The sequence below is a fragment of the Gopherus evgoodei genome, unplaced genomic scaffold (assembly GCF_007399415.2).
Source record: "Gopherus evgoodei ecotype Sinaloan lineage unplaced genomic scaffold, rGopEvg1_v1.p scaffold_37_arrow_ctg1, whole genome shotgun sequence".
Classification (NCBI taxonomy): Eukaryota; Metazoa; Chordata; order Testudines; family Testudinidae; genus Gopherus; species Gopherus evgoodei.
Genome location: NW_022060049.1, coordinates 1,440,898 through 1,467,716, shown reverse-complemented (window position 1 = coordinate 1,467,716; position 26,819 = coordinate 1,440,898). Strand labels below are relative to the sequence as shown.

Sequence of the window (26,819 nt, the reverse complement as noted above, 5' to 3'; positions counted from 1 at the left end):
CCCAATCCTCTAATTTGTCTATGTCCCTCTGTATCCTATCCCTACCCTCCAGCGTATCTACCACGCCTCCCACTTTAGTGTCATCTGCAAACTTGCTGAGAGTGCAGTCCACGCCATCCTCCAGATCATTAATGTGTCGTACCAATTATATTAGACCAGTAAAAACCAGCAGGATCTTATTAAAGGGGACAAGGCAAAGATGCCACATTTATTATGATAACAATTTATGACTAATAACTAATATCTTAATTCTTATACACACACATTATACCTATTCTTATACACACACATTATACCTATTACCTACACACACACACACACACACACACACACACACACACACACACACACACACACACACACACACACATTCATATTATAATACCTAATACCTATACACACACATACACACATTCACACACATACACCCACATTCATCAGGTGTTCTGCAGCTGCTGCATAGTTACCAGTCCTGAAGATAGCTTAAGTTCATGGCTTGATTTTGCAGCTTTGGTTCGTAGCTTGTGGCAGCTAACTAGCCAGGAAAGCTGGGCACAAGGCTGAGCTGGATCTCTGTTGTGCAGGAACCGATATTCTTTCATGTTGGCAGCAGAATGTTACCCAGAGTTTCTCATCTCACCCTTCTTTTTTATAGGCTTTTAGTTTGGATTCAAAGTCTATAGGTCTTGCTGTGTCACGCTGCCTATGGGTTTAGATGGATCAGCCATCAATTGCAGGCGTGACTTTCAGCCTTGGACCTGGCTTTGATCTTCCTTCTGTTGTTCTGTTGTCCTTTTCTTTTTAGGGTGGATGCTTCTTACTTTGTTTAGGGCTGTTGTCTAGGTCTTCAGCCGTTGGTATTTGAACTTTATCTCATCAGGACAGGCTGGGGCTGGAGGTTGATTCCATCATTCATACATACCTCATTCACACATCTAAACTAAACTAATAAGATTACAGCAGGGTTTGCAAAAATGAAGGTTGGAGGAAGCTTTTACAAAATGGAGTGAGTGTTTTAAAATGGGGTTTGAATTACAATATGGAACAGAAGTTACAGTGTAGGCAAGTGTAGTGAATAGTGAACAGAAGTTACATTAATAAAGTGAACAATTAAAAACAATTTCATTTATCAGTTCTACAAATGAAGATAGTGAACAAAACTGGCCCCAGGACCGACCCTTGGGGCACTCCGCTTGAAACCGGCTGCCAACTAGACATGAAGCCGTTGATCACTACCCGTTGAGCCCGACAATCTAGCCAACTTTCTATCCACCTTATGGTCCATTCATCCAGGCCATACTTTAACTTTCTGGCAAGAACACTGTGGGAGACCGTATCAGAAGCTTTGCTAAAGTCAAGGAATAACACATCCACTGCTTTCCCCTCATCCACAGACCCAGTTATCTCCTCACAGAAGGCAATTAGGTTAGTCAGGCATGACTTGCCCTTGGTGAATCCCTGCTGACTGTTCCTGATCACTTTCCTTTCCTCTAAGTGCTTCAGAATTGATTCCTTGAGGACCTGCTCCATGATTTTTCCAGGGACTGAGGTGAGACTGACTGGCCTGTAGTTCCCTGGATCCTCCTTCTTCCCTTTTTTAAAGATAGTGAGAGTCGCTGTTGTTTCCAGTCATCCGGGACCTCCACTGATCGCCATGAGTTTTCATAGATAATGGCCAATGGCCCTGCAATCACATCCGCCAACTCCTTTAGCATCCTCGGATGCAGCACATTATTATGATGATGATGATGATGATGATGATGATGATGATGATGATGATGATGATGATGTAACCCTTCTGCCCCTCTGAGTTGGCAGCAACAAGGGCCGGGTTCAGTATCCAGGGGTTCCGTTTCAATAATCGAATGCCAAACCAGCTCGAGCCCCCACCCAGTGACCTGGGAAAATCTTACACACACCCCTAGGCGCCTCAAAGAGGCAATACTTCCCCTCTCGCAAGCACAGAGTCTCGGTGTAGCAGAAAAGGTTTAATACATGAGATAAACAACAAACACTAAATTGGGAAAAACACCTCCACTAGAGTTCATAGACCAAACCATGAGTGAAGACCCACCCCAGGAAATTGGGCTGTGTCCTCTTTCCTGGGCTCTTGAGTCCAGCAACTCCTCCCCCAAATCACCCACAGTCCCAAAAGTCCCACAATCCCAAAAGTCTCTGTCCTGGGTCAGTGCAGCCCCAAAGTTCGAGAGTTTATCTGTAGAGGTCCCTCCCGCAAGTCTGGGTAGAAAGGGGCACCTTACGTGGTCTGGGGCCAACTGCCCTGCCTCTCCGTGGGTTCTGCTTCTGCCTTCTCCACGAACTGGTCCGCTTTACCAGCCGCTCCACTCTGCTCCTCCAGCCGTCCTTACAAACTGCTCCGCTCCACCAGCTGCTCTGCTCCACCAGCTGTCCCGTGAGCTGTTCCAGTTGTCCCTGCAAACTGCTCGGCTCCGCTTGCTCTGTGGGCCGCTCCACCCATCCCACAGCTACTCCGCTCTGCCAGCCGCTCTGCTCCACCAGCTGTCCCGTGATCAGCTCCAGCCATCCCCACAAACTGCTCCACTCCGCCAGCTGCTCTGTTCCACAGTATAGCTTCAGGCTCCCCACTAGTTAGCACAGTACTCTCAGCTCAGTAATTTCAGCTCTTTAGTGGTTTCAGCTCATAGTGGGGGAGCCCCAGTGCTAGTGCACCATTAGCCCAAAGTGAGTTCAGCTCAGTAACCTGTATCTGGATTCTTAAGGGAATAAAAAAATCAACTCTGACATTCCCCAGTGGAGAGAGGAGGGGCTGGAACTGGTGCTTCTGGCTCTACAAGGAGCCTGCACCACCAGACACAAATACCTGTCCCTAGCCTCTCTCAAGTCACTGGGTTTTGGAACCCATGTCCCTTGTCTAGCAAGTACCACCCAACTGAGGGTGAGTCATTTGTCACCAAGCAGTCCCACAGTTCGGCAATCTGGGATAGGGTAGGCGTGCCTATGCAAATACACTCTCTGAAATTCTTTCCACCAGATGTCAGGGTACAGCTTATCCTGACTCTGCTTACAATTATTATTATTATTATATCTCATTATTTTGGGGAGCTGGAGTCATCCTTTTTGAAGGTTTGGGGCTGACGATGCTGTTAAAGGGACCACATTTTTGCTGGAAAACTCATGGCTCATTTAATACGAATGGGTCTGGCCTGACCCCCTGGAAACTGACTGTAAGGGGTGGGGTGGGCTCCGAAGGGTGGCATTGTATTGGGAATCTGGATAGGTTATCCGCAGCAGAGAGACTCCAGACTCTATCGAGCATCCTGAAGAATTGTTCCCACTAGAGATGGGTCCAAGGCATGAATCTCAGAGCAAAGATGAACGTGGCACAGATTTGTCGAGGGATTAGTTTTGAGCCAGCGTCCTTTCCATTACTGCATAGTCCAGGACAGGATTTAGGGGTACCTAGGTGCTCCCACAGTCTGGGAGTCTGGGGAGCCAGAGAGAACCCAAGGTTCTGTATTCAGCAGCCTCAATAACGAATCCGCATTATGCTCATCATCACTCAAGCTGTCTGGGAACTTCCCACCGAAACGATTTGCAACCAAAAATGCAGTTTTCACAGAACCAGAATGTTGCTGCAGGAAATCTTCGATGTTGCTGAAGCTTCTCCATTTTCTATCAGGAAGTATGAAATATTTCATTTTGGGTCAGTTCGACACTGCCCAAGGTGCCTCATGGCAGTTGTAGTTCTAGTGTTTGGTGCCCTCATGCTCTTCTAGGGGCATGGCTCCTTGGCCAGACTATATCTCCCATGATGCACCAGGGTATCCCCTCCAAGTGCATGGTACATCCCGAGAGTCAAGTGACCATGGTGCAATGGTTGGAACTTTTCATTCAGGGAAGAATTTGGATATTTTCATCATGATTCGGGGATACATACAAATGTTGTGATATTGGAATTATTCTCCATGGAGTGGAAACCTCAGCGTTAACCACAACCTGCCTCTTCTGGCCTGAAACTCTCTAATGTTGTGTCATCACAAGAGGGCGCTACAGGGCTCATATCCAGGACAAATCCTTGCCTGGTCAAGTTTTGCCACTGGCTTCAACAGAGCCAGGATTTCACAGCAGTAGCACCCCCTGTTGCCACCCTATTGGTTGGAGTGTGTGTGTTTCCATAGGCTGAGGATTGTTGAATGCTGACAGAATCTCTCTTTTTCTTGGTAAATTCCCTGCTGTGAGGGGGGAATCCAAACCAAAACATGCGATCCTGAACGGGGATCAATGAACCAAACCAGAGGAAGATTCAGGGCAGAGCCGGTGTGTATCAAAGTGTGCCCCAAAGCATGGCGTTAGTGGTTAAGGGATTGGGACTCCTGGCTTCTAGTACTAGTTCTGGAAGGGACTGTGGTCTAGTGGTTAGAGGAGGAGGGATTGGGAGTTGTCAAGGATTCTGAATTCCCAGCTGTGGGAGGGGAGTGGCTGAAGTTTAGTGGTTTAGAGGAGGGAGTTGGGACTCCTGGGTGCTATTCCTAGCTCTGGGATGGGAATAAGGTCTAACAGGTTAGAGCAGCAGGTGCTGGGATACAGGATTCCTGGGTCCTGTCCCCGTTTAGGGTGGTGGGGTCTAGAATAGGGACCTGCGAACCAGGATTCCCAGCTTTGGAAAGGGGGTGGAGTCTAGTGGGTTAGATTCGTGGTTCTCAAACTTATTTGATCGCACCCCACTTCTTTGTGTCTGTAGCACTTTACGTCCCCCATCCTGTCCTGCCACACACATGCATATACCAATAAAAAAACAACAGCAACTCTTACTAAATATTAAAAACAGTAAAATATTGATTCAAACAGAGCCATTTAAGTGTAAAGTAAAGTTGAAGTGAAATGCTGCTTACTGGCATCACACCACACTGGTTCTACTAGCGTGATGGGTTTGCTTATGTTTTGGAGCAGAACAATTCTGTGAATTGCAGGAATGAGCCAACGCTCCATTCTAATAAGAGCAAAAGCAAAACCGTGGCCGCAGTCGCTGTTTACAATGAAATTCCCATAGCGCATCGTAGCAAACGGGTTAACGTACAGACGGCAACGACTTCGGACAACGCTGTGCTAGCGTCACAGAAATCCATCAAAATGCACAGTGCCATGTGGAGTTAAAGGCACAGCACCAGCCAAGCACCTGATGTGCCTGGAGGAATCTGCTTAGCTAGTTATTTATTGCTGTGGGTAAAATGTGTGTAGGAAGGGGTTTTTTTCTTACAGCTCATGCCCCCTGCAATACATTCCTCACCCCCCAAGGGGGGTGCACCCCCCCCCCCCCGTTTAAGAACTTCTGGGTTAGAGTAGGTGTGCCCTGAGACAGATCACTTAGTGACTTTGTCTCACCTTCCCTGCTGGGATAATAATTGGAGGAAACTATAAGATTTGCAACTGTGAAAGGCTCCAAATCTAACAGTTTTCCGTCCCTTTGGTGCTGGGACTGTCCTTACGTTGCTCCCGGGCAAGGCTGCAAAGAAATAATAAATTGCAATAATTGTGACTCTGCATAGAAAGAAAGATTGTAATAGTAGGAGTTTCTGTTTGTATTTTGTATGATTTAGACTGAAGGATAAAGAATAATGAGATGATAATGTAGCATGTATTAAACGTATTGGTGTATGATTTGATCATACCCTGCCAGCCACCATTTTTGAACAGCAGAAAGGAACGACCTAATGGGCCATTTGGTAAAGATGCATTAGCTGGAATCTGTGTCTGGGCTGATTTCAAGGCAATAACGGACATTTTAAGGTCACTACTTTGTTGTAGGTTTAGCATTTTAAAATACGTAAAAGAATGCCAGGATTGTTTTCTTGTGCATTGTAACTTGATGTTCCTGTTTCAAATGTTCTGTGTAAATGAATTCTGTTTTGTGTGTGAATGAGGAATGTGTGTGTTAAGAGAGAAGTGTGAAGGCCATCGCTGAGCCAGATGTATGAGGGAGGAACCGGAGACAGATGCAAAGGCGCCAGGAAGCTGCAACACTCCCCTGTTGAAATGTCAGAGGTGGGCAGATTGACGCCTCTAAAGAGGAGACAAGCACCTATCAATGGGGACAAGAGAGCTGTGATAAAGAATAAGAAAGACAATTTAAGAAAACAAGCGCTCGTCAAACAACTATATAAACAGGGTGCCTTTGCCAGGAAACTTTGGGTTTGTCCTGCCCTGGAGCATTGTGTTGCGACCGACGGAACCCGGCTCCTTCCTACCCGCAATCAACCTAGCTGGCCACTAGATTGATCTGGACTCTGGACTGGTAACTATAACATCCACTGGTGGGACAGTGAGTTTGTGTGTGGGGTGTGTGTGATTGAATGCATATGCTAATTGTTGTATCTTCAATAAATGCGGCATATTGCCTTTTCCCCTGAAAAAGATCCTATGTGCTTCTTATAAGCATAACAAGATGACCCTGCTTGCACTGTTATAGCCACTGATGTACCAACACTGTTGTACAACTGTGATAAATCTTATACAAAGGTAGGTGTCATTGGATCAAGCTGTGATCTGTTGAACAATGTTATCCTGTTTATATGCGCGTATTATCACTGTCTATTGACGTTATGAATCTTTGTTATGTGTTCGTATCTCAGACATGTTGTGTTCCTGGGTAACACCCATATGAAACATTTCCATCAGGAACCGCAGAGAATCAACTCTTCTAGTGGGCCCCTCCCAAGGACTCCTCAGCAGCATATGGACAGTGGAGGCCCCGTGACTCAGCAGGGCATGTGGAACTCCCTGTTTGAGACAGTAGCTTGCCAGGCACATGGCAGTGGGTATAATTTGAAGAATGTGACATCATCCCCTTGACGCTTTCTGGACTATGATGTCTAACAAAAAAAGAGCTTTGAACAATGGATTGAGGACCCCAATACACCTCTACCCCGATATAACACGACCCGACAGAACACAAATTCGGATATAACGCGGCAAAGCAGAATTCCAAGCGGGCGGGGCTGTGCGCTCCAGTGAATCAAAGCAAGTTCAATATAACGCAGTTTCACCTATAACACAGTAAGATTTTTTGGCTCCAGAGGACAGCATTATATCGGGGTAGAGGTGTATTTGAGATGAACCAGAGAGACTTATTACAAACTGTCAGATTTAACATCACCGCTATTATCCTGATCTGCTAACTCTGAAATCAACTGTAATGTACCTGATTAATTTTAAACTTTTAATAACTCTCTTCCTTTCTTAACATGAATAAACCTTTAGCTTTTAGTTACTAAAGGATTGGCTACCAGCATGCTATTTGGGGTAAGAGCTGAAGTATATTTTACCCAGAGTGTTGATCTGGTTCTTTGGAACTAGTAGACCCTAGTACATGTGATTTCTGGTTTTAATAATAATTTATCACAGAAGTCTGGTGTGTCTGGGTGGAACAGGAGGGGCTAGAGGGGCCTGTCTGTGGGTCCATGATAACTAGTAGAGTAGTTTGGAAGTGCACATCTGTTACTGGTTTGGTGAAATCTTATGAGTGAATATACCACCAGTTTGGGGAACATGTCCTGTTTCCTGGCAGTCTGGCCTGAGATTGGAGCTATCAGCTGTGGCCCATACCAGGCAATGTGACAATAATAATTGCATTGTGAATTTGAAATGGGTCTTATTTGTGCTTGGAAGTGGGAGCACCTTCAGGGAGGTCAGATCTGTTGTCCAATCGCGTGGTATGCAGGGTTCATCGGAAGGATTCGCGTTCCAATAAAACCAGATACAAGCTCGGGCATCTAGGAACAAAGAACACAATTATAGGATGGGGGTTCGTACCCTGGAAAGCCCTAAAAAGAAGTGGGGCCATGATGGGAACCGGCTGAACAGGAGCTGTGACTAAAACAGCTAATGCCACCCTGCTTTGTATAAGTGGGGGAAATCTCACTAGCCACAGGGAGAGGTTTTACCTCTGTATACAGCACTGGTGAGCCCATCACTGGATACTGGGTCCAGTTCCGGGGGCCACACTGAAAAAAGGAGGGCGATGAATTGACATGGGCTCAGAAAAGAGATTCTAGTGCTGGGAAACATGCCTTAGAGCAAGAGCCTAGGAGCTCAGTCTGTCCTGTTTCTCCAAAAGAAGGTTCAGAGGTGCACGGGTCCCTAGCTATACACACCTCCTCGGGGAGGAGAGTTCTGAGAACAGAGAAGAGACAAAGGCAGAACAAGATGACTGGTGTAGAGAAAGTAGATAAGGAAGTGTTATTTACTCCTTCTCATAACACAAGAACTAGGGGTCACCAAATGAAATTAATAGGCAGCAGGTTTAAAACAAACTAAAGGAAGTATTTTTTTCACACAGTGCACAGTCAACCTGTGGAATTCCTTGCCAGAGGACGTTGTGAAGGCCAAGACCATAACAGGGTTCAAAAAAGAACTAGATAAATTAATGGAGGACAGGTCCCTCAATGGCTATTAGGCAGGATGGGCAGGAATGGTGTCCCTAGCCTCTGTTTGCCAGAAGCTGGGAATGAGCGACAGGGGATGGATCACTTGATGATTACCTGTTCTGTTCATTCCCTCTGGCCACTGCTGGAAGACAGGATACTGAGCTAGATGGACCTTTGCTCTGACCCAGCAGGACTATTATTATATTCTAATGTTCTTTAGATGCCAGGGCCACGGGCTGAAACTAGATAAATTCAGGCTAGAAATAAAGGTGCAGGGCTTTAACAGTGAGAGGACTTAGTCATTGGAACAACTGCCCCAGGGATCGTAGTGATCTCCCTGCTTGCATATAGCACTTTTCATTGGTAGATCTCAAAATGCGTCACAATCTTTACTGGCTTTATTCTCACACACCCTCCTGAGGCAGGACAAGGTTATAACCCTATTTTTTACACCTGGGGAACTGAGACACAGGCAGGCTAAGCGCAAGGTTTCTAAAAGTTTGTCGTGTCTAGTGGGTTTTCAGAAGTCCTTTGGCACCTAACACCACTGATTGTTTAATGCCCTAGCCCCTGGGTAATCCTCCAGCAGAACCCGGGTGCACGGGTCTTCACTGCAGAGGGTGTGAGGGAGAGCCCCACATGTGAGCCATTCTTTTCAGGTGACAGATCTGAGGAGCTGTCCCAGACTGAGGTGTTCATAGAGCAGGTTTTGGGAAAAAATGATAAATTTAGCAGTAATAAGTCTCCAGGCCCAGCTGCCATTCACCCAAGAGCTCTGAAGGAACTCAAAAGGGAAACTGTAGAATTACTAACTGTGATGTATACCCTAGTGCTTAAAGCAGGCTCTGTACCAGATGACTGGAGGATAGCTAATATGACGCCAATTTTAGAAAAGGCTCCAGATGTCATCCCGGCAATTACAGGCCAGTAGGCCTGACTTCAGTACCAAGCAAATTGGTTGAAACTATAATAAAGAACAGAATTATCAGACACAGAGATGAAAATGATGTGCTGGAAAAAAGTCAACATGGCTCTTGTAAAGGGAAATCATGCCTCACCAATCTATTGGAAATCTTTGAGAGGATCAACAATCATGTGGACAAGAGTAATGGAACCGATATAATGTACTTAGATTTTCAGAAAGCCTTTGACAAGGTCCCTCACCAAAGGCTCTTAAGCACTGTAAGCTGTCATGGGATAAGAGGGAAGGTCATCTCATCGACTGGTTAAAAGATAGGAAACAAAGAGAATAAATGGTCACTTTTCAGAATGGAAACAGGTAACTAGCGGGGGTCTTCCAAGGATCTGTACTGGGACTAGTCCTGTTCAACATATCCATAAGTGATCTGGAAAACAAGGTTAACAATGAGGTGCCAAGATTTTCAGATGACACAAAACTACTCAAGATAGCTAAGTCCTAAGCAGTCTGCGAAGAGCTACAAAAGGATCTCACAAAACTGGGTGACTGAGCAACAGAATGGCAGATGATATTGTGTTGATAATGCAAAGTAGCTCACACTGGAAAACAAAATCTCAACTATACACACAAAACAATGGGGACTAAATTACCTGTTATCATTCAAGAAAGAGATTTTGGAGCCATTGTGGATAGTTCTCAGAACTCATCTGCTCAGTGTGCAGCAGCAGTCTAAAAAGCGAACAGAATGTTGGAAGCCATCAGGAAAGGGATAGATAAATAAGACAGAAAATATCATAATGCTCCTGTATAAATCCATAGTATGCCAACACCCTGAATACCGTGTGCAGATCTGCTTGCCTCATCTCAAAAAAAGATATTTTAGAAATGGAAAACGTACAGAGAAGGGCAATAAAAATGGTCAGGGAGCTGGAACAGCTTCCGTATGAGGGAAGATTAAAAAGACTGGGACTCTTTGGCTTAGAAAAGAGATGATTAAGGTGACAGAGGTTTATAAAATTATGGCTGGTGTGGAGAAAGTGACTAGGGAAGTGTTATTGATCCCATCACATAACATAAGAACCAGGGGTCACCCAATGAAATTAATAGTCAGCCGATTTAAAACAAAACTAAGGAAGTATTTCTTCACACAACGTACAGTCAGTCTGTGGAACTCATTGCCAGGGGCTATTGTGAAGGACAAAAGAATAACTGGGTTCAAAAAAGAAATAGATACGTTCCTGGAGGACAAGTCCATGAATGACTATTAGCCAAGATGATCAGGGAGGAAACCCTGTGCTCTGCGTGTCCCCAAGCCTCTGTCTGCTAGAAACTGGGACTGGACGACAGTGGATGTATCACTCGATGATTGCCCTGTTCTGTTCATTCCCTCTGAAGTATCCAGCCACTGTCGGAAGGCAGGACACTGGACTAGATGGACCATTGGGCTGACTCAGTATGGCCATTCTTATGTTCTGAGTTGGAGTCTTTGAATAAGGCGTGGGTGTCTCTTTCTAAAAGATATGGTCCCACTAACCCCGGGGTCAGCAACCTTTCAGAAGTGATGTGCTGAGTCTTCATTTATTAACTCTAATTTAAGGTTTTGCCTGCAAGTAATACTTTTTAATGTTTTTAGAAGGTCTCTTTCTATAAGTCTATAATATATAACTAAACTATTGTTGCATGTAAAGTAAATAAAGTTTTTGAAAAGTTTAAGAAACTTCATTTAAAATTAAATTAAAATGCAGAGCCCTCCGGACCAGTGGCTAGGACCTGAGCAGTGTGAGTGCCACTGAAAATCAGCTCACATGCCGCCTTCTGCACACTTGCCATAGATTCCCTACCCCTGCGCTAACCAGAAATTCTGGACTGGGTGCCAGAACCTCTGGCTGCCATCTCTGGCCTGCCCTATGCAGGACATCAGGCAGGATGGCCTAATGGTCCCTCCTAGTTTTACCATCTACAGCTCTCTGAATAACCAATTGCTTTCTCTGTGGCAACATGCAATCTGTTGCCATTCTGTGCAAGGTTCTCCACCCCAGCTCTCTTTTTATCAGTGACTCTGTGAAAGTGCAAATGGTCCAGTGAGTGGGACTGGGGGGGTCGCAAACTGCTGCATGATGATTTTCACACCGTCACATGGTCTCCACCCCTCTCAGCTGGGTGATGAATGTGAAGTGCCCAGAATTCCTCAATACAACCTTCATAGCCCCCTCTCCCCCCACGCCTCCATCCAGAGGATTGTTTCATTTAGATTTCAATGGCTTTTTATTGGTTTTGAATTTTTAAAAATACAGTCCAAGGAACTGGGTGACCAAAAGTCATTTCCAACTGCAACGACCAATGTTTCAACTTTTGCCTATTCCACCCTATTTCAGCGAAATGACTCACATTCACCGAGTCACCGGATCTTCGTTTTTTTCAGAAAAAAAGATTCGGCTGGAGAAGAGGAGCAGCTGGTGTTTGGTATGAGGAAGGGGGATGCAGTGGAGGGATGCGAAGAGGGGGCAAAGCAACAGGCTGGGAGAATGGTCATTCTGAAGACGCTGGGGGCCAAGGAGCCTCCGGATATTCAGACCCATGTCAGGTGTAGCCAGGGCCAGTGCTTCCATTAGGTGACCCTAGGCGGTTGCCTAGGGCGGCAGGATTTGGCAGGATTTGGGGGGCGGCATTTTGCCATCCTCGGCAGCAATTTGGCGGTGCGTCCTTCACTCGCTCTGGGATCCACCGCCGAAGCACTCCAAAGACACAGAGCGCAAGGACCCCCTGCTGCCAAATGCTCTGAGAAGGAGCCCTGCTGCCTAGGGCGGCAAAACTCTGGTGCCGCTCCTGGGTGTAGCCCTGTGGAGTGGAGCTGGGAATATATTCTGCAGCTGCCTCTGCCCCCCAGCTTGGCCCCACTCCTAAAGTAACAGCGCCACTCTGTGGCCATTCCCTCTAACAGCGCCGCTGTTTGATTCTTCCCCCAGATATTGGGTCGAGTCTCACACACTGTCCTTCTGTAATGCTGGGGTGGGATATTCTCCACGTGCAGGGAAATGGCCAGGGCCAGACAGGCTGTGGCAGGGGCATGCTCAGCATGATGTAGAGGTGAGGCAGTGTGCTCCAGTGGAGTCAGGCCTCCTCAGTTCTCTCCCCAGTGCTGGGAGGGGAGTGGGGTCTAAGGCCTTGTCTACACTTCAAAGTTTTGTCACAAAAGCTGCCCTTTCAAAGCTCTGGGAAGTATCTGACAGCTAGGGTGACCAGATGTCCTGAGTTTATAGGGACAGTCCTGATATTTGGGGCTTTTTCTTATATAGGATCCTATTAACCCCCCCACCCCCATCCCAATTTTTCACACTTGCTGTCTGGTCATCCTACTGCCAGCTGAGCGTGCTGCCTCATTTGGGGACCAGAGAGCAAATCATTCATGTGGAATGCTCCTGTTCTGCCCTGCACTAGGAACGCAGGCAGACTGCTGCTGCTGGGAAGGGGAATTGCTATGCTGCTTTGACACTCCTCAGCACGGAGAGCTCACAGAGGCGCTCAGGATGCCGCTCTCGGAGGGAATCACAGAACCACAGGCAGGCAGAGCAGGCTGCTTCGGGAGTGACCGCTGTGCTGAGCAGAGCCAGGGGCTGATGTGTGGGGAGGTGTCCCTCTCTCTCTGCTGCAGGATAGGCCTGCTGTCTCCTCCGCCCCAGACACACCACTCCTCCCACCCTGCCCCCCCGACTTCAGTCAAAAAAGTGGCTGACAATCTACCAGGATGCTCCCGGAAGGATGAGATTGAGAAACTTGCGTCATGTGATGCTGTACCTGCCCCACGAGGCATTGCAAATCCTTCCCAAAGCACCCTGAGGCCAGTTGCACAGTGGGATAGCTACCCATGGTGCTCTGCTCTCTTTGTTGATGCAAGAGCTGATAGTGTGGACTCACTCTGCTGACACAAAGAGTTAGTGTGGACATGCAACAGCAATTTTAATTAAAGCAGCATAACTTTTGCTGACAAAACTGTAGTGTATACAAGGCCTAGTACTTAGAGTGGGTGGGGGAGTAGGAGAGGGGGGCTGGGTGTCTGGAATCTTGGGTTCTTGCCCCAATCCTTCCACTGACTTGCTGTGTGACTTCAGGTGGGTGACTCACTGATGGATAAAAGCCTCATCCTGTCTTGTACCGCTGGCTCTAGGCAGCCCCTGGCAGGAGGCACTCGGGGACTGGCAGGGGCGAGCAGGCGGTGTCCAGGATCAGACAGGATTAGAGCACTGTTTACCGCAGTAGAAGAGGAATTTCTGCAGAGTTCTGAGCGCCCAGTGAGCTGAACCCAGATTCATACAGATGTTCTCTCCATTGGCTAGAGCGATGCACCTGATACTCCTGCAAGAAACTCGAACTGCTGGGGGATCCCTGCCCTCAGTGCACAGAACTCCCTATAACTTCACAAGCAGACTCCTTTGGGCTTCAGATTTAAATGCCAGCACAGCCAATTAGTGAAGTACCCTGAGAACTAAACCTAGTGGGAACAAGGGACTCTGGAGAGCGATGGGAGAAACAAAGTGATTGTGGGTCTCATGGTGCCAGGGGTTGACCACTTCTGACTTTAGTGGCAGTCAATGGTACTCAGCACCTGGCCTGGATCTTACATGATGAAATAGACTACTCCACAACAATGACCTGTGCCAGGTCACACAGCAAGTGCAGAGCTCTGAGCAGGACCCAGGCCTGGCAGCCTCTCAGCTAGACATTGGGTTTTGCTCGGCTAGGAGGGAAATTGAAAGCTGAAAGTCCTCTAGATCTCGCCGTATTCAGTAGCTCCGACTCAGCCCGGTCGCACTCAGCGAGGTGAGCTAGCCCACGACGGCGGCCAGGGCTCTATTGGCTTTTATTGGCTGCTTAAAGAAAATAAATCTCAAAACGGCAAAATGTTTTCAAAGGTGAAAATTACACACAAAAGGGCCAAGCTCTTTCACAAATGAAGTTATAGCGATTCCCACAATCTGCGTTGCTCCAGTTGCCTCTGTCATCCCCTGTGAGATGGATGCAGCGTTTCTGAGTGTTAACACTGGGGATCCCTGAAGATCTGAAAGAAATGAGGGGAATATTTCCAGTGGCTAGAGCAGCTCCTGGGGAATCCGCCTTAGTCAGGAACATCTCCGTCATGGACCCACATGATCCGACAGAGCAACTTACTACAACCGCTGCAAGGGAAGACTGCAATACCTGTCCATCTACCCCCATATCACACATCTAGCCATTTATCGCAGGCACTCCGCCTAGCGATCCCAGCACACACCTCCCGAATGATACATCCCTATGTACTCCTGCCATCTGCCTATCTGTCCCCATTCACTGTGCTTATCTGTGCACCTAACCATCCCCATGCCCTCCTACCAATCCCATACGTCCATACTCTTCCCTCTAGCAATCTATCTCCATACATACTCATCTATACCCACATTCTCTAGCTCTATTTTGCTTTTGAGCCATGTTTTTCAACAAAAAATTGAGATGTTTTGCAAGATGATGCAAAAAATGTTGAGTCAAAATCCCAATTTCCCATAAAAGAACCGTTCAGTGGAAAAATTTCAACCTGCTCCATTGACTCCCCTGCTGGTTCTGGGCCATGTAACAATGCTTGTTCCCAGCCACGCTAGCCTGAAGCCAGTTCGCTATTCCTTTCTCCCCATAGTCCTGACCCCGGGACTCACCAGCCTGAGGGACCGGGGCGTGGGTGAGTGAGGTGCAGTGTACAGGGCCCTGTTGGGTTTGGGAGCAGGGCGAGGAGACAGATGAAAGCAGGCAGAGGACAATGAATGCTCCGGCATGTCTACACTACCAAGTTTACTTCTGGGGGAATTCTGCGTCACTGCATATGCACAGAATTCATGTCTGGTGCAGAATTTTTTTTACCCACAGAAAATACGTTCTGCCCAAGAAGTGCTGCAGTTCCTCCTTTTGCCCACCAGAACCACTGTCTGGCCGGCAGTAATGGCTAGCAGCCAGTTGCATTCGTTACAGCAGCCTGCCGGTGGAGCCAAGTTAGGAGGCACAATGGGGCACATGGTGCTGCTAGAAGGTCATAGCCTGAGGTTCAGAAGGACTAGTGAGGGGACAGACTGGGGTGTGGGCTCAGGAGCTAGTGGAGTGACATTGATCCAGGGACTGAATGAGAGGGGGGCCCCAGGCGGACTGGGGGTAGGAGGGCTCTAGGGCCACATGTACCTGACTGAATGGGAGAGGCTCCTCTACTCCCTAACAATTCCCCCACTCCCAAAAGAATCATGGAATATTGAGGTTGGAAGGGACCTTAGGAGGTCATCTAGTCCAACCCTCTGCTCAAAGCAGGACCAACCCCTGACAAATTTTTACCCCAGTTCCCTAAATGGCCCCCTCAAGGATTGAACTCACAGCCCTAGGTTTAACAGGCTAATGCTCAAACCACTGAGCTATTCCTCACCCCTAGAGAAACTGCTCCATACTTCTCCCACCCGCACACAACAACCCTCCAGGTTCACTCCTGGGCTCCTTCCCTCTCCCTCAGCTCCTCCATTACCCCGACTTCCCCAAGCCTTTGCACTGTGTCTGAGGGGTGAGGAATGCGGTTCTGTATTGGAGCTTAAATGAATTACTCAAAGTTCTGAATTAAAATGCCTAGTAAAGAATCTAGTTGTCAAAAAATACCTGCCCATTTCCTGAATCTTTTTTTATTTTTTTTTGCATGTATTGTTACAGACATACTTGCTCACAGATATTTTGAAATAAATTGCCAAAATAATTGTAACTGGTGTGATTATACTGTTGTATTGACAAATAAAATGTGCAGAATTTTAATATACTCTCTGTAGAATTGCACATTTTTTGGCACAGAATTTTTAATTTTTTGGTGTAGAGCTCCCCCAGGAGTAAAAGTTCAGTCAATGTAAAGCAGCTTATTTTGACCTAACCATGTAAGTGTCACACTACAGGGTTCCTCTCACCGCTGTAACTCACCTGCTACGCTGACCTAGTAAATCCACCTCAACGAGAGGCATAAGGCTTAAATCAACATAGTCCAGGCGACGCAGTGTCTGTATGGACACTGCTTTACTTGCATTGCCTGTTGGCTGTCAGCGTGTCAGGTAGGGTCCCTGAGCGGAGTCAGGGGTGTTCCACTGTGAGCCCCAGCAGCGCGGACAACTGGAGCCTCACTGCCCGGTGCTGAGAGCCCATGCTGTGAGCTCCCTGCAGAGCTCCCAGCTGGAGTCCCCACAACTGGAGCCTGGGTGCCTCCCAGGCTCCCAGGCTCTCAGCTTCCCCCACACTACCCGTCTTAAGCACTCCTGGTGAGACCACACACGACTGACAGGAGGGCAGTGTGGACATGATAAGCACAGTAATTGCTGGTGGCAGTACATAGACTAACATAAGTCGACTTAACTTTGTAGTGTAGACTTGGCCTTACTCACATGTATGATACCGGTGAGCCATCCACCCACATCCAGCTTCCTTCTGCACCTTTGTGGCTCAGGCCGATCCAGTGCTGAACAGAATTGATCCCCACTGTCAGGAAGGCCTAAGGGGGGGGGTGTGGTTGGAGAGAAGCACGAAGCAGCAATTTGTTTCCTACCTGGGGGTCTGCAAGCCACCAGGGGCCCACGTACCACCAGGCCTGCCCAGCCCTCTGCCTTGCCCAGGTGTTGTGCTGAAACCGCCCACCCCACCTGCAGGCACACAGACTGGATGGCCAGGTGGGAGCAGGGGTGGAAGCAAGAAGCCGTTGGTCCTGGGAAGGGGTTGTGAAGTGAAACAGGGTTATGGATTTACACTGATGTAAACGAGACAGGATCTGGTCATGGGGCTTTGTCTGGATCCCGGCAGTGTCTCCGGGTAACAATGTGCACCTATGCCTATCAGTTTTGGCCACATGCACCCTGCGCAGCTGATCACAAAGGCTGGGAGCTGGAGGGCAACCCCCACTGGGGGCCGCATCGGTGGGGGAGGTTGGGTGAGGGGCCTGCAAGTGGGGTCATGTCTCTTCTGGGATTGCAGGAGCTGGGGTGCTGAGAGGGGATTGCACTGGCTGTGGGAGTGGGAGGGATGAGGGACTTGCAGGAGGCAGGCGCTGGAGGGGCTTGCAGGGGTGGGAGGGCACTGCTGGGGCTTTGTGGCAGAAATCCCTAGAGCAAGCCTCTGCTGATTTCTCTGGTGTTCGTCTGCAGCATCTGCTGTGCCCAGGGGACTTGGGGCAGGGAAGTAGGTCCCTGCAATGTCCTCACAGCACAGGGCCCAGGGTCAAGCAATGCAGCTGCCCTCCTCCCCCTGGGAATGGTGGGCTGGATCCAGAGGCTGCAAAGCATGGGCCTAGGAGGCTGGGGGAGCTGAGTGCAAGCACTGGGATAACAGCAACAGTTTCGGCCTGGGAGGAGAGATCCCAGGCAGGTGGCCCAGCACTGCTCCCAGTTCTGCCTCTCCCCAGGGGCAGGAGGATCAGGACCTACCTGCTCCCACGGGTTGCTGATGACAGCTAGCTCTGCACTGTGGTTGTTGCACGAGTTCCTGGCCATTTCCCAGGGCTCCTTTTCAAGGGAGAAAAAGTAGCATTTCTTCTGGAACTCCTCCCAGCCATGCGGGCAGCACGGGATCCCTGCAACACAGGCTACAGCTCACTCCAGGACACAGAATCCATGCTGGTAACATCCCGCTAATCCTGCATCCCAGCCCAGGCCAACCCCAATGAGCATCCCAGCCGGCTACTCACTCCTAGCCAAGGAGGCTGCGAAACAGGAACAGACTCTGTGGTTCTGCAGCTCCCAGCCCGTGCTACACACTCTCGTCAGCTGGGGCCTCCCGAACTCCTGGCTGGACGCAGCCGATTGCGCTGCCTCCATACTGGGGCTGGCAGGAAACGGGCTGAACTGAATGGAAGGTTTTGACATTTGTTTTCATTCCAATGCAAAAAGAAGCCAAGACTGGCCCAGAGGCGAGGACACCGGCCAGTGGAATGGGAAAGCCAAGGCCAAGCCTCTGACTCAGGTAATGCAGGGACTTGAACCTCAGTCCCCCACCACATGCCTTGAACACCCAACTATAGAGTCATTCTCGGGGAGGGGGAAGCGAGCGAGTGTGCACATCCACAGGAGTGACTGACCCTGGAGGCCCCAGGCTTGGGCACTTGCCAGACCTGTGTCTGCTGTGCCTGATGTAGTCTCCTGCGCCAGGCCATGCCCAGAACGAGCTAGGACTTCCTATCACTGCTTCTGACCAGAGCCTCCACCACGGCCCTGACAGACCTTCCTGCGGAACACTTAGTCAAAACGGATTGGTTTCTGTGAAAAGCTTTGGTTTTGATGAATCATTGCTTTCCTGGGAAAAAAGGTTTTGTCCAAAATTTCCCAATCTGCTGGGCACTCCTCTAGGTGACAGCCAAGCCCTGAGTCCTCTCCATCAGCCCCCACATTCACACCTCCCACAGCACCCGTTCATCCCCTAAGAAGCCTGTCGTCCTGCTCGGGGGAGGAGCGTGTATGCCATAGGCTGTGATTGCAGAGTTCTGGTCTGAGACACACAGTCCCCCCCTTTCCTCCCGCCTCAGATTGTTGTCTGGACGTGTTTGTTCCTGTTTTGCATCCGTCGGATCTTGAGTAATCAGGATCCCAAGTAAAGAAATAAACAAGAAATTGTCACTGTGAGAAACCAGCTCAGCCAGAGCAAAACCTCCGCTACAGGAAGCCTTAGTCACCCTGACTTACACCCAGGATCTAGCACCTACAGCTCAGCTCAGTCACAAGAAGGATTTGAGGGGGAAAGAAACATCCCAGGTTTGTGGCAAAGTCACTTCTACAGTTGAGATTGAACCTGGGAGCATGAGCACACAGCTCCAGCTGTGTGAGGTCAAGGAGTGGCTCCCTCAGCTGGTGGCAGAAATCGGCTGTTATCCTCTATGCAGCATAGGTGCTGGGACAGTGACGCATTCAAGGACAAAGCAAATCAGCACCTGTCTAAACCCTCTTCAGGTCTGAACATGACCAGACTATGTGAAAGTTCTGATCCGGATCTGGATCTAGATCCCACTTTGAGTCCATCTCAAGGCCACTGATCCTCCCCCTGCAGGGTGCGTGGATGCAGCACTGGCATGCGGGAGGCTCTTCTGTCACCTCCCTATCCCTCTTTGGTGCAGGGCTGGCTGCCTGGAGCCTCCATCCAGACACATCAGGCAGCAGGCCCGGGACCAGCACTTACATTTCAGGAGCATTAGCAAGAAGGCAGCTGTCGACACCAGCAGAGACACCCCCACCAGGGCATAGAGGATGCCCAAGGACTTTCTCCCACAGCCTCTCTGCTCTGCTGCCTTCGGGATGGAGATAGCTGCAAAGAACAGCAACATCAGCGGCTAGAGCACGAGTCAGCAGAACAGCTGATGTAATCTCTCCCCATGCCACCAGCCACGGGCAGGAGAATGACCTATATGTGCAAGATGGTGGGAGAGGGGTCTAGTGGTTAGAACATGCAGGGAGGGGCTGGGAGTTAGGACCCCTGGGTTCTATCCCCAGCTCGGGGAGGGGAGTGGCAGATGGGGCTGGGAGCCAGGGATCCTGGGTTCTATTCCCCCCTCTAGGAGAGGAGCAGGGTCTACTGGGTGCCCCCCACAGCACCAGAGAGTGCACTCTGGGGTGTGAACTGTAAAGAGGAGAGAACAGAGCCTTCTTGTCCCCACAGGACCCTGAGCCCATCACCATGGTGTTTGAGCTTGTTTGCCTTGCTACGGTTCCAATCCTTGAAAGCACTGATGACTCTCCGCTTCTGCCAGGGTCCATGGGCACTGCGGAGACTCAGCAGCTTTGAGAATCCAGCTCTTCAGGGCCTTGTCCACATAAGTGAGTGTGTTAAACTGGTGTGACTCACCCAGGCCTGGTCTATGCAAAAACTTTCCCTGGTTTAACTGAAGGTGCAATTTCACTCCCCTCTATTTAAACTGGGGCTGCTTTGTATGTGAACACTCTTAACATCAGCTATCGGCACCGATTTCACAGTGTTCACTAAATCACTGATTTGCACTAAATCGGTTTGTAAATCGATTAAAACAAAACTGGTGCAACTTTGATGCAGACAAGTCCCTAGTGTAGACATGCTTGAGTCAATTCAAGAGGATCTTACAGAGCTTTATCTTAAGCAGATTACAAAGGGCTCATCTGCGTGAAAAAGGCATACCAGTTTCAGCAGAGAAGTGAATTTAAACTGCTTTAATCAAACCAGTGTAGACACACTTAACAGCCCCTTTCTTCAGTTAGTTTCAGTTGATTAGGAGCAGGATTGAAAAACCCAAATAAACCAAAAATCAGAGCATCCACCTTTGTCTTTGCTAGGAAAAAAAGGAAGTGTTCTTACCTTGTGACAGGAAGAACGGGGTAATGCCCGAGGCCTGATCTACCCTACAAAGCTTCACTGGCTTAGCTATGTCAGCTAGGAGTGTGCAAAAACTACACATGCTCTCATGCCAACACAGCAATGCCAGCAAAACTTCCAGTGTAGACACAACCACGTGAAAAGAAAAATGCTCCTGTGGGCGTGGCTAATGTTGTTGTGTCCGCCAGCCCAGGAACATCTCCAGCTGGCCGACCTAGGGCACTCGGCAGACACAGCTATACCGCCACAGGCTCTGAAGCGTAGACAAGCCCCCAGCAGAGAGAAGACAACCTGGAGCATTCCCATGGATCAGTGGGTCGAAGTAGCAACCACGGGAGCCAGGGGGCACCAAGCTGGGTGTGTTTCCTGGAACCAGGGGGCCTGGGCGTGGTAGCTTCTGTACGGAGCACATGGCACCCGCCAGGGCTCTCTGTGTGTCATCCTCCCATCCCCCAGCAACTGCCCACCCCTCCCCCACACCAGGTGCTCTGGATGCCCACCATCCCTCCTCCCCCAACCAGGGGGCTGGCACATCGGTAGCGGTCCCCCCTTCCCCCCCGAATTGGCAGGGACAGAGGCAGGCGTCACCAGAAAAGCCACAACTAAAGCCAATAATGTTACTGTTCTCATTTGTAAAGCTCTTGGAGATCCACTGATGAAAAACACTAGAGTCGAGCTGGGAGTTAACCCGGCAAAGTGCTGAGAGCCTCTGGGGAGATCTCGCTCACTGCCTCTGCAATCCATACATTGAACCCACCACCACAGCACTGAGTGTGCATTGGGTTGTTTGCCCAAGGAGGGACTTGGGGGGTTAATTCCTGCAAATGCCCAATTTGCTCACCCAATCGTGAGACACTGAGCCAGGCAGTCACCCAAGGGCTGGGGAGAATGCACGCCAGCACCACTCAGGGAAGCACTGCTGTAGGGGGCTGGGTTTTGGTCTTCTTCTGAAGATGAGTTTTTCTAATGGGATCGTTTCCCTGGAACAAGGATTATTTATGTCCAGTTCAGTCAGAGGCCCTGCTAAACTCACCTTTGCAAGCCTGAGCATCTCCACTGTGCTCAGATGCTGTGTCTAGGCCACAGTCCTTGGTATCCTGCACCCATGGAAATGGCTGCAGGATTTGGCCTAGCTGCGTCATGCTCCAAATCCTCAACTTTCATTTAAAAATAAAACCATCGGGGAGATTTTCAAAGGCACAGTGGGAACTGGGCACCTAATTCCCATTGGTGGGTGGGGGCAGTGGAAGTTGGGCATCCAACTGCTTGTACTGCCTTTGAACAAATCCCCTTTGGCAGCGAAGATAACACTGGAAACATGACTCAGGTGTGACTGATGCAGAGAGGCTGCCTGAGCCTGCAGAGAGCCTGAGCCAATTGCTCTTCATTTCCATCTGTAGCTTCACATTAATGCTTTTCCCTTTGTCAAACCCAGACATCAAGCCCGGTTGTGCTGACAAATCAGTTCTGTGGCCCACACACCTCCCGTGCTCTGTGAGATGCAGCTCAAGCAAGTCACCCACCTGGCTCTGCCTTTGCTTGCCACTGGGGCTGCATCTGAGGCTGGGGTGGTGGCTGATTGGGATCGATGTTCTCATAATCCCTCTCGCAGTCATCCTCAAAACTGCCCATCGAATCTAGAGACAGAAAGAAGGTTTTCTAGAACAGCCGTGGACCTGTTTTATTGTCTATTCTGGATTACAAAGCATTTAAAACTCAGACTCCTCCCCAGGCCTGGATGTTGGGTCCAGTCACTTCCCAGCCCAGCTGTGGCTTTCGCTGTCATTGTTAGTATTATTTATCTGTATTGCAGATGCACTGGAGCCCCAGCCTTGGCCCAGGCCCCCACTGCACCAGGCGCTGTATAGACCCAGGTCCCTGCCCCAAAGAGCTTCCAATCTAAGTCAATCAAAGCAGTTCACAACTGGCCTGGGCTACGAGAATGTCTACAGCTGCAGAAATGTTCATGGGAATCCCTGGGCAAAATCCTTGTTCTCAGGGCTGAAAATTTGCCCTCTAATGATTCACCTACCCTCCCTCTGCCCAAACCCTTCACCTGTGCTGTCTGGAGAGTGTAATTTTAGTTGGCTAAACCAGGTATTCATCTATCTATCCCCATACATCTCCCTGTATCTATCCATCCCCGTATACTGTATCTAGTCTATCTATCTATCTATCCCCATCCGCCCCTTCTGTCTATCTATCCCCATACACCTCCCTGTATCTATCCCTCCCCATACACCATATCTAATCTATTTATCTATCTATTTATCTATCCCCATGCACCTCCCTATATCTATCTATCCCCATACACCTTCCTATATCTCTATCCCCATACACTGTATCTATCTATCTATTCCCATACACCTCCCTGGATCTACCCCTCCTCATCCACTCTATCTATCTATCTATCTATCTATCTATCTATCTATCTATCTATCTATCTATCCGTCTCCATACACCTCCCTATATCTATCTATCCCCATACACCTCCCTATATCTATCTAGCCCCATACACTGTATCTATCTATCTATTCCCATACAACTCCCTGGATCTACCTCATCCACTCTATCTATCTATCTATCTATCTATCCGTTTCCATACACCTCCTTATATCTATCCACCCCTTTACACCGTATCTCTCTATCTATGGAGCTCTCTATCTGGAAGCAGGGTCTGAACGAGCCCTCCACTGCCATCTAGTGATGAGCTGGGGGGAAAGACTTCAGAAACAGCCTGTGTTTGCTTCTCCTCTGCCTAGGTGCGCAGCATGATGGAGAGCTTGACCAAAATGATCACTTTTGGCTGGTGTTGGGTTACAATTCACTTTACTATCGAGTGCAGGGGTAATGAAATATTTTTCTCCTTATTGTATGAAGAAAGGGCAGCAGAACCGTACTTAGTCTGGCCTGTGAGGCGCCACCTTAATCTGAACCTCATTTGCTACGCATGGGGTAGGGCTGCCGAAGGCCTGTGTAGAAGAGCAAGGGTGGGAGTGGCATTTGAGGTGGGAGGTGTGGCTAAAGGAGGATCCTAGATGCTACTTCTGCACTCTGTGTTTAGAGACTGAACTAATTAGCTTCAAGTGAGAGACTTTGTTTCTCTGTTCCGGGGTACCGGCAACTGAATGTTAGTAGCTCTAGGGGCTATGCCTTAGGCCATCTCTACACTAGCAAGCTTGCAGCTGTGCCGATGCAAGCTTGCTTGTGTAGCTGCTCTATGCCGGTGGGAGAGAGCTTTTCCGTCGGCATCATAAAACCCCTTCCATGAGCGGTGTGAGCCAAGATGGTGGGAGAGCATCTCCTGCTGACCTAGCACTGTTCACACCGGCACATCTGTGGGTGTAACTTACATCACCCGGGGGGTGGTTTTTACACATGAGTCATTCGATGTGGGGTAAGGACTGTGGTGACAAGAAAGACGGGGCAGAGGCTGTATAGCTGGAGAGACCAGTAAGAGCTGAAATCACTATCATCTGGGTTAAGCCATGTGACCTCAGCCCATGGAATGACAGCAGTGGCAGTGCCGACCAGCAGCAGCAGAGACAAACAGCGGAAGCAGCAGCCGACATCTAGTTGCAGAGGCTCATAGCAACCGCAGAGACATTGCTTGATCCCCCCTGCACCCTTTCTGGGGTGGGAAGTGACCCCCTATGACCCACCGCTGAATTCTCGGTCCTTGCTGACCAAGGACGGGCCACCTGTGAGTGGGGTGCAGTGGGGGGAAAGGGGAATAATGTGGTAAAGGGACATTAATTCATTGGACTTTCCCACCCCAAGGTGGAAAACTGAGGCAAAGGACATAGCCCATTGTGCTGTGAGGTTGTGTTTGCTTATCATCACATGCTTTTGAGTGGGGTTGTGGTATTTCCCCAAACTAATGCTTGGTTCTCTTTCGCTTTTAATACAAGTTCTATTTCGTTACACACAGACTCAGTGCTTGTGAGTGGGGAAGTGTTGCCTCTTAATGGTGCTCAGTGTTCGTGTTTGGTTTTCCCAGATTCCTGAGTCGGGGCTGGTTCTGTTCTGTATTGTTAAGAGGAACCCCCTAGATACTGAACCTGGCCCTACTTGCTGCTGACTCCACCTGGCAGAAGGGTTACACATCATCTATCTATCTATCTAGCCCCATGTTCCCCCTCTATGCATATGTAAGACACTGGTGGTAATTGTCCTGCTATAATCAGCACTGGTGAGGCCTCAGCTGGAGTAGGGTGTCCACTTCCAGTCACTGCGCTTTAAGAAAGTTGTGGACAAATTTGAGAGAGTCAAGTGAAGAGCAAAACAAATGATCAAAGAGTTAGAAAACCTGACCTGTGTGGAAAGGTAGAAAAAAGGGGTAGACTTAGTCTTGAAAAAAGAAGGCTGGGGTTGGGGGGGGGGGCCTGCTAAGGGCTGTTATAAGGAGGACAGTGATCCATTGTTCTCCACGTCCACTTGAGGTAGGACAAGAAACAACCAGCTTAATCTGAGGCCAGCAAGATTTAGATTAGATATTTGAACAATCTTTCTAGCTGTAAGAGTAGCTCAGGTCCTGCATAGGTTGCTGAGGGAGGCTGTGCAATCCCCGTCTGGAGGGTTCTAAGAACAGGTTGGATAAACGCCTGTCAGGAATAGTCTAGGGGTTTACTTGGTCCTTCCTCAGCGCAGGGGGCTGATGTCTTGAGGTCCCATCCAGCCTCACATTTCTATGATTCTGGGAGTAGGGAGATATGTCCAGACGATCCCAGCTGGTGATCCATGCCCCATGCTACAGAGGAAGGGGGGAAATCGCCAGAAACTCCAAGGTCCCTGCAATCTGACCTGGGGGAACGTTCCCCCCCAACCCCAAAGCTGGCAATCAGTGTGACTGTGAGCCAGACCCACCAGCCAGGCATCTAAGTACAGGATTCTCTGTACCGCCTTAGAGCACCAGTTCTCAAACTTCACTGCACTGCGACCCTCTTCTGATAACAAAAATTCCTACATGACCCTGGGTGGGGGCACAGCCTGACCCCTGCTGCCCTGAGCTAAAGCACTCAAGTTTCGGCTTCGGTCCCAGCGAGTCTAATGCTGGTCCTGGCGACCCCATTAAAACAAGGTCCTGACCCACAGTTTGAGAACCACTGCCTTAGAGGGATGAGCTAGAAGGTCAGTCCCCCCGTGTTTACCTGGCCTTCCGTGTGGCATCTTGGCTCTTTTGGTCTGCGACAGCTGCATGGAATCGTTCTGGTACCTGCAGTAACTGGGTGATGTTTGCATCACACTGTGAAGCAGCTTCCTCCCGAGCGGGAGCGCCTCCACCACAGACTGATTGCAGCACCAGGGCTTGCAACACACCACAGCCTCTTCTTCCCTTTCACAAACCACGAGTGCTGAAGACACCCACCATTAACCCCTTCCCTGCCATGGGCAGAGCTCCAGCCCTTTAAAATGTCAGGTGGTTGCTGCAGGGGAGCCACTGATTAACACTTGGGTCCTGTAGAGGAGGCACGCCCTTCCTGTAGGAGGCAGGGGGAATTGTTCTGAGACAGGTAAGCAGGCGAGGCTCCAAGCTCACCAGTGCCTCGAAGGGGATGGTCCGGATAATCCAACTTTCCCCCAAAGGGACCCCACCGTGGAGGGCAGGGCAGAGAAAGAAAACAGTGCATCTCAAACTAGGGGAATACAATATAATGTCACAGACCCTTTATGGGAGAAGTCCTAGAGGCAGCTTTCCAAGTTTGCCTCCCCATGTTTTTCCCTACATTGTATTGCCACAACAGCATCTAGGGCTCATACTGGGATCAGAATTGTGCCAGTGCTGCCCAGAGCCCACATGGTACCAGCCACATCACACAGCGCTCCCAAGATCAGGGCCCCCTTGTGCTAGAACTGCAGACAGGGTAGATTATTATCCCTCCTCCATGTGGGAGCTGGAGAGCAGACAGACTGACTGGTCCCTAGTCACAATGCAGCAGAGCTGGGAATTGAACTCATGATGCTTACTCTTTTGGCCCCTGCCATGCACCCCAGGACAGCCTGCCTTTCTGTGAAGTGGCAGCCTGATAACAGGAGCAGAGTGCGCCCTGCAGAGCATGACGTATCCTCCACTGGAGCATTTCCCCAGGTATTTGGGCAGGCGGGGGCTGGTGAATTGGGGTCGATACCGTTGTGAG

The 26,819-nt window shown here is 49.3% G+C and overlaps 1 protein-coding gene across 2 annotated transcripts; it reads right to left on the bottom strand.

The window, feature by feature from the left end:
- Positions 1 to 14,223: 14,223 nt before the first annotated feature.
- LOC115642097 (C-type lectin domain family 4 member F-like) lies at positions 14,224 to 25,958 on the bottom strand. 2 transcript variants are annotated; one of them, XM_030545517.1, is made up of 6 exons: positions 25,833 to 25,958; positions 22,206 to 22,319; positions 19,519 to 19,644; positions 17,778 to 17,923; positions 16,746 to 16,852; positions 14,224 to 14,380 (listed from the first exon to the last, which is right to left on the bottom strand). In XM_030545517.1, the coding sequence occupies exons 1-6, from the start codon at positions 25,921 to 25,923 to the stop codon at positions 14,242 to 14,244; spliced, it is 723 nt and encodes a 240-aa protein (XP_030401377.1). In that variant the 5' UTR covers positions 25,924 to 25,958; the 3' UTR covers positions 14,224 to 14,241. The 2 variants fall into 2 exon arrangements, with proteins under 2 accessions (XP_030401377.1, XP_030401378.1); XM_030545518.1 differs by lacking the exon at positions 19,519 to 19,644.
- Positions 25,959 to 26,819: the final 861 nt, after the last annotated feature.